The sequence below is a fragment of the Plasmodium reichenowi genome, chromosome 14 (genome assembly GCF_001601855.1).
Source record: "Plasmodium reichenowi strain SY57 chromosome 14, whole genome shotgun sequence".
In the NCBI taxonomy this organism is placed as follows: domain Eukaryota; phylum Apicomplexa; class Aconoidasida; order Haemosporida; family Plasmodiidae; genus Plasmodium; species Plasmodium reichenowi.
In genome coordinates, this window is record NC_033659.1 from 2,535,424 (window position 1) to 2,542,970 (window position 7,547).

At 18.6% G+C, this 7,547-nt stretch overlaps 2 protein-coding genes across 2 annotated transcripts in view; both read right to left on the minus strand.

Moving 5' to 3' along the window:
- PRSY57_1463100 (putative membrane protein) overlaps positions 1 to 2,781 on the minus strand; it is a gene marked incomplete at both ends in the record, with an annotated part of 4,970 nt that extends 2,189 nt beyond the window's left edge. Inside the window, 6 exons of the mRNA XM_012910227.2 lie at positions 126 to 219; positions 334 to 501; positions 609 to 791; positions 956 to 1,062; positions 1,158 to 2,639; positions 2,749 to 2,781. Of these exons, the coding sequence (XP_012765681.2) occupies positions 126 to 219; positions 334 to 501; positions 609 to 791; positions 956 to 1,062; positions 1,158 to 2,639; positions 2,749 to 2,781 (2,067 nt within the window). The remainder of the gene's footprint in view (positions 1 to 125; positions 220 to 333; positions 502 to 608; positions 792 to 955; positions 1,063 to 1,157; positions 2,640 to 2,748) is intronic.
- Positions 2,782 to 4,933: 2,152 nt separating this feature from the next.
- Positions 4,934 to 6,994, minus strand: PRSY57_1463200 (YL1 nuclear protein, putative; the record flags this gene model as incomplete). Its single annotated transcript, XM_012910228.2, has 1 exon — positions 4,934 to 6,994. One exon carries the CDS (start codon positions 6,992 to 6,994, stop codon positions 4,934 to 4,936), a length of 2,061 nt encoding a protein of 686 aa, XP_012765682.2.
- Between the last annotated feature and the right edge of the window lie 553 nt (positions 6,995 to 7,547).

Here is a 7,547-nt window from a genome sequence, read left to right on the forward strand (position 1 = left end):
AAAAAAAAAAAAAAAAAAAAAAATTATTTTGCAAATAGTAGATAAAACGTTACGAGAAATATATAGCAAATAATATATATATATATATATATATATATATATATATATTCCTTTTATTTTCTTACATAAACAAAAAGAGATATTAGTCCTATTATACATATAAGTGATAATACATTTAAAAATATAACTTCCGCCTTTAATCTTATATTATAAAATGGTCTACATAATAATAAAACAAAAAAATAAGATAACATATATATATAAATATATATATATGTATATATTTATTTATTTTTATTTTTTTAATTTGCGCTTCTTTCCGAATTTGTTTACCTCAAAGAAATACATACAAAAATTAAAAATAGAATTACAGCGTTTGGTATTTTAATTAATTTCACATTATATTTTAATAAGGAAGCTCTCATATATTCATAATAATAATATCCATTGGGATCTAATCCAGGTATACTTATAGCATCGACATTTTCGGAAAAGTCATATCTGTATAATGTATAAATATATTAATATGTAGATCATTATATTGTATAATATATCAAACAAATATATATTCATCATATATACATAATATATTATATGTATATATTTACCTGTGAGCTAAATATTTTGAATTCCTCACATTTCTAAAGAAAAAGAAATAATTTCGAAAACATTTTCTCTGAGATTCCTTCACTTCTTTTGCTACACTAGCAACATCAGAATTATCCGATTCAGAAAACCATTTTAATATGGTTCTTGTGACAAAATGGATGCTTACTATGAATATGGAATAACTTTGAAAAAAAAAAAAAAAAAAAAAAAAAATATAAAATAAATGAAATGTAAAATAATTATAAATAAATAAATGTATACATATATATATATATATATATCATTATATAAATACTTTTAATAATATAAAATAATCTTTTAATTTTATAATATTATTCTTTTTTACCATATTAAAAAATTCATGGATATAAATAAAATTTTCTCAAATATGACTTCTAACAATGGTTCAACATTATGTAGAACTCCATCTATATTTCTATGTCTTGGTAAAATCTAAAAGGGGTAAAACATATATATATATTAGGATATATTTTCAAATAATATATATGTAATATCCATTTTTTTTTTTTTTTTTTTTTTTTACTTACGTCGTTAAAAATAACTTCATCGAAGGCTTCAGCTATGTTCGTTTGTAGTATTCCCCATATAGTTAGATTAATAATTGTTATTAGAGATATTTGTCTAAATGCTGTATTTAAAAGATCTTTTCTAAATTGATCTTTTGAATTTCTGACCTTTTTTTCAATAAAATATACAATGTTTTGTATAATTAAACTAAAGAATAGAGTAAATAATATTATAAATAAGAATGCGCTATTTTTTTTCTTTTCATATTTCCATAACATTTCTTTTGCTTTTTCATCTACACTACAAAGTTCTGGTCCGAAAGATTCATAATTACAATTCTTAATAATTAATTTCTGATTTTCAAATGCTTCATGTATATTAGATTTTATTCCTAAAAAAGATTTAATATTTTTAACTAAATCATCAACATCAAAAATTTCTTTAATATTATTTCTTCTTAAATGTAAATTTTGATTTTTAATAGCATTGTAAACAGATTCATTTATATCATTTTGTTTATTTTTTTTTTCCTCTATATCTTTTGATATGAAAAATTTTATATGATTATTATCTTCAATATTATTATTTGAATTATTATATGTTTGTTCTGATGAATTATCTTTTGTGTCTTGCTTTAAATTATCATTCTTTTCATTATGAAAATTATTATTGTATTGATGATTATTTTGATTTTCATCAACTTGATTATTTGCTTGTATCATATTATTTTTTTCATTTTCTACATTATGATTCTGCATATTTTTATGTTCTTTTATATTTTGATTTAGAGTTTCATTATTATTATATCCGAAATAATTTTTTACTAAATCAATTTTTTTATAAAAATCAATACTATTTAGTATGTTTGTAAAATTTATATTGGGATATTCAGTTTTTTTTGGTTTTTCTTCATAATTTTTTGAATTAGTTTCATGTACATGTACATGTTCATTTTTACGTTCATGCTCACGTTCATGTTCATGTTTTCTTATAAATTTTTCTTCATGAGTATTATCAAATTGATTTTTTATTTTATCTTTATTATATAATAAACCATTTGAGGTAACATCCTCTGTATATTTGTTATTAATATTTTTATTAGGCTCATAATAATTTCCTTTTTGTTCATTTATTTTATTTATAGCATTATTCATATATTTTTTTTCTTGGTCTTTTTCCTCTCTTTCTTTTTTTTCAAAACCTTGTGGGTTATTCCCCACAGGATAAATATTATTACCATTTTTTATAGCTTGTTGAAATTTTTTGAGTTTATTTTCTTCCTTTTGCTTTTTTCTTATTGTTTTGTCTATCTTTTTTTGAAATGATAATAAACTTTTCAACTTATCTAAGTTTGAGAAATCATCACTACCTTCTAACAAAATACGATTATTCAACTTTTCATAAAGGGACACCTCATTTTCTATTTTTTTTTCTTGAGACCTTAAAATTTTGATGAAAAAATTATTCTCATTTGTAACAAGTACAGGATTATTTAAGAAAATCTAAAAAAATAAAGCATATAAATAAATAGATAGATAGATAAATAAATAAATATATATATATATATATATATATATATATATTGTTTCATTTTTATTATTTCTATCTAACACATAACAAAATATGAAGATACAACATCAGCATATTCTAGATCCTGTTAAATAAAAAAAAAAAAAAAAAAATTATATATATATATATATATATATATTATATAATGTGTATTTTCGTTCTTAGTTTGGGATTATATACAAATATTATACTAACCTTATAAATATGATTGTTGTGTTTTCTTTAAATAGTAAATTACCATTTATTTTCTATAATAATATCAATATTGTAAAATTTGACATGTTTTTTTTTTTTTTTTTTTTTTTTTTTTTCTATAAAAAAAGGAATTATATATTAGATTTAAAAGGACATATAAATTTTGATTTCCCCTTTAGTATTTCACTTCCATATATATTATAGACTTTTTATTTTGATATATTCTGAATATGTATTAAATGTGCAACTTTATAAAAATTTTAAACAAATATATATATATATATATATATATATATATATATATATATATGTATATATATTTATGATACCTTTTTATTTATGCTAATATATAATTCAAAGAAAAAAACAAAATAAGATAATAAATTAATAATAATAATAAAATAAAATAAAAATAAATTAAGTATTTAAAGTCTAATAAACCATATGAATATTATCTACCATAAATATTATCACATAAAATAACTTTGTATCATTTTTTATAATATCTGTCTGTTTTGGTTTTTCTATTTGTTTCTTTTTTTGTTTCTATTTTTGTTTCTTTTTTTGTTTCTTTCTTTTTGTTTTTTAATTCTTTATATATATTTAAATGAATAAAGCTTTAATTATTAATTATTGTAATACTTTTCATGTCATGTATAAAGTATTAAAAAAATTATAATTTTTTCGCTTTTATTCTTGATATAAAAATAAAATAAAATTATAGTAACGGGAAAAATGAGAAAATAATAATTTAATACTTTAATGTTATACGTACTCTTAATGAGTTTAATAATATGTGGTTATATTTTATATATAAATATAAAAAGGTAATTATAAAATTTTTTTGTACCGTTACAAATTGTAATATAAATATTGAACCATTATTATATCGTATTAACTAGGAAAAAAAAAAAAAAAAAAAAAAAAAAAACAAAGACAATAATATAATAAAATTAAAATGATATTAAAAAAAAAAATAATAATAATACAATATGTCTTTCTGATTTAAATGAATTTTATTTTATTTTATGGTATCATATTTTCTTTGTTTTTGTTTGTTTTTTTTACACACCCAAATCACATACATATAGAAGGCAACTTGGTGCACAAAAAAAAAAAATAAATAAATAAAAAATAAATAAATAAATAAAAAAAAAAAATAAATAAAAAAAAAAAAATAAAATAAAAAAAAATAATAAAAAATAAAATAACCATATGATTATAAAAAATTATAATAGTATATTATAGATATGACAATTTAAAGAATTAATACATGATTTATGAAAAAGCTTATAAATTTAATTTTTTGCATTTTTTTTTTATTTGGTGTTATTTATAATTCTTTCCTTTTGAGGTATATGTTCTTTTCTATAATTTAGACAAATTAGTAAGAATAAAAAGAAAAATAATACAGTATATAAAGCAAGTTAATTGTGTATTCTAATATTCAAAACTTTTAATAAAATATTTATTTATTTTATTTTGTGTATTTGATTTTATAATTCTTTGGTTTATTTATAATACAATTTAAAGGGAAATGTTTATACAAAAAAAAGGAAAAAGAAAAAGAAAAATTAATTAAAATATAAAAATAATTTAATAAATAATAATAAAATAAATACCTTCAAAATATTATTAAAAAGTATAATCGGAATACATATATATATATATATATATATATAAATGTTAAAAATAAAACAAGGAATACAAGAAAAGTAGAAAACATTACTATTTTTTGTATAAGTTATAGAAATAAATATAATTAAATACTTATTAATATATAAAAAACAAATATGTAAAATTAAGCCAGAAACAAATACAAGATCGCCAAATTTTGTACGATTATATATATATATATGTATGTATACACACATATGTATGTTATCTATGTATGTATTTTTTTTTTTTAAAACAATTATATTTAAAGAATTTAAAATTTTAAACAATATTAAAATTAAAAACAATATGAGATTTTAAAAACTTAAATTTTTTTTTTTTTTTTTTTTTTTTTTTTTTTTTTTTTTTGAGTCTTTTAATGTTTCACATTATTATTACAAGGCATATCATTACAACTATTATGATTATTATTATTATTTACGTATTGTTCTATTTCGGCTAATTTGTTTTTGAAATGTTTGACTGTTAGACATATATCTTTATTTAAATTATTGTATGATATTTGATGATAATATAAACGTAATTTTTTAAATGCCTCTGCATTATTGTAATATTGTTGTGTTAAGGGGTCAAAATATTTACCTTCTAAATTGGTTATGGCACAAATTTTTTGTTTTTCTTGTTTTTGATTTTTTAATTCTTTTATGTTATCTTTTTGATCATTAAAATTACTATAAATATTTAGCTCATTTTCATTGGTGAGAATATAATATTGTTTTTCTTCATAATTTGGAATAGCTAAAATTTTGTTTTTGTTAATATCTTGATTTAATACATTTGACTTATTTTTATTATCATCATACATATTTTCATTATTAGAATTTAATATATTATTATTATTACCTTTACTTTTATTTAAATTATCAAAATTTATATCATCTATTTGACTTAGATATTGTATATTTAAATCTTCACATTGGTCTAAATTCTCCAAATTCATTGGATTTAAGATAAGTCCATTTTTTTCTTCATCTTTTGTATTATCATTTAAATTTTGATTTGACAAAATTGTGTTCTTATCATTATTAGTTTGATTCTCTTTATTATCTGAAATTATTGGGGGGGGAATATTAATTGACATAGAAGAACTTTTCTTTTGACTATTTATATTTTCTTCATAATTATTATGTAATTCTTGTTCAACTTTTACTATTTGTTTGTTATCAATTATATTAACATTTATTTCTTTTTTTACTTGATTCATTATATCATTATTTATTGCCCTATTTTCATTATATAGGTAATAATCATATAAATTTTGAGGATATGTTAATTTTTCATTAGTTGGAAATATGTTATCTTTGGAATATTTAAAACTAATAAATACATTTTGTGGTTTATAATGTATTACTTTTTTATTTTCTATATATTTTTTTTTTTCTTCTTCCCATGCTTGTAATTGTAATAAGGATTGAATATTATATTGTTCTGTGATTTTGGCTTCTTCTAATCTTTCTTCTCTTGTCATTTCTCTTTGCATACTTTTTTTTTCTCTTCTTCTTGCACCCAATTTTTTAAAACGATTCTCTTTTTTTATTTTTCTCATTTCAAAAACTTTTTCCATATATTCCGTTTTTCTTCTTGTTGTATCTCTAGTAGATCTATTTAAATATAAATAAGCCTGTTCTAGTTTTTTTTTTTTCTTTAATCTTCTTTCTTCTTTTAATTGTTCTTTTGTTTTAATTACTTCTTCTTTTTGTTCTTCTTCAACATCATCTTCTGATTTTTTTAATTTATTAGAAATCAATTGTTTATTTTTTTTTAGTTCATTTTGTTTTTGTTTCATTAAATTGTATTTCATTATTTTGTTTTGTTTTTCTTTTTTTAATTTTTCTAAATATGCAAAATTTTTTTTATTATTATTTTTCCTTTCTTCATATTCGATACTATGTCTACGAGCACCACGTTTGTTCTGTTCGTCATCTTCAACTTCTTCCTCTTCGTCTTCTTCATTATCTTCATCATCATCAAAATCAGAGTCTGTAATATCAATATATTCGTCTTCTCCTTCTGAATTCACATATTCTTCATCTATTTCTTCTTCTTCCCATATGCTATCATTCCAAAATTGTTCATCTTTTTCTAAATCCTCGCCGATAAGTTTCTTCATATTTTTACCTCGATTTTTTCGTTGAGGTAACTCGAGGGCTATTCCATAATTTTTTAGTTCATAATCCTCATCTTCTTCTGAGTCCTCTTCCTCGGAATCATTCTCGCCTGTTTGATTATCACCCGATTCGTTCTCTTCAGATACATTTTCAAGATACTCATTCTCACTTGACTCGTCTACATTCATTTCAGATTCTTCTTCAGTTTCATCTTGTTCTTCATTAATTTTATCAAACATAATATTATTCGATTCATTTTCTAGAACAAAACTTATGCTCTTAACTCCATTTCCTCTTTTTTTTGTCATTTTATTTTTTATTTTTTCCTTTTTTTTCCTACTTAATAAATATATATTCGAATTGCCACCAACACTCACAAGGAAAAAAAAAAAAAAAAAAAAAATATATATATATATATATATATATAAATAAATAATATGGAGAAAAGGAAAAATTGTTACTTTGGTGATATATATAATATAAATTTATAAATATGTATATATATAATACATATATATATTTTGTGATAAGATTATTTCTTTTTCTTTCTATTTTATAATATTCAAAAACAGTTATATTAAATCATTTCTCCTTAAATATTATTAAAAATAAAAAAAAAGTTATACATATATATTATATATATTATATATATATATATATATATATATATATATATATATTTATTCCCCACCCCCCCAGTTTTGTTACATCTTCTATATAATCTTTGAAAACATCAAAAAAAAAAAAAAAAAAAAAAAAAAAAAAAAAATTATATAAATAAAAATATTTTTTTATATTTTTTATTTTATTATTTTTTTTTTTTTAAAATTTTTTTTTTTTTTTTTTTTTTCTTTTTTTTTT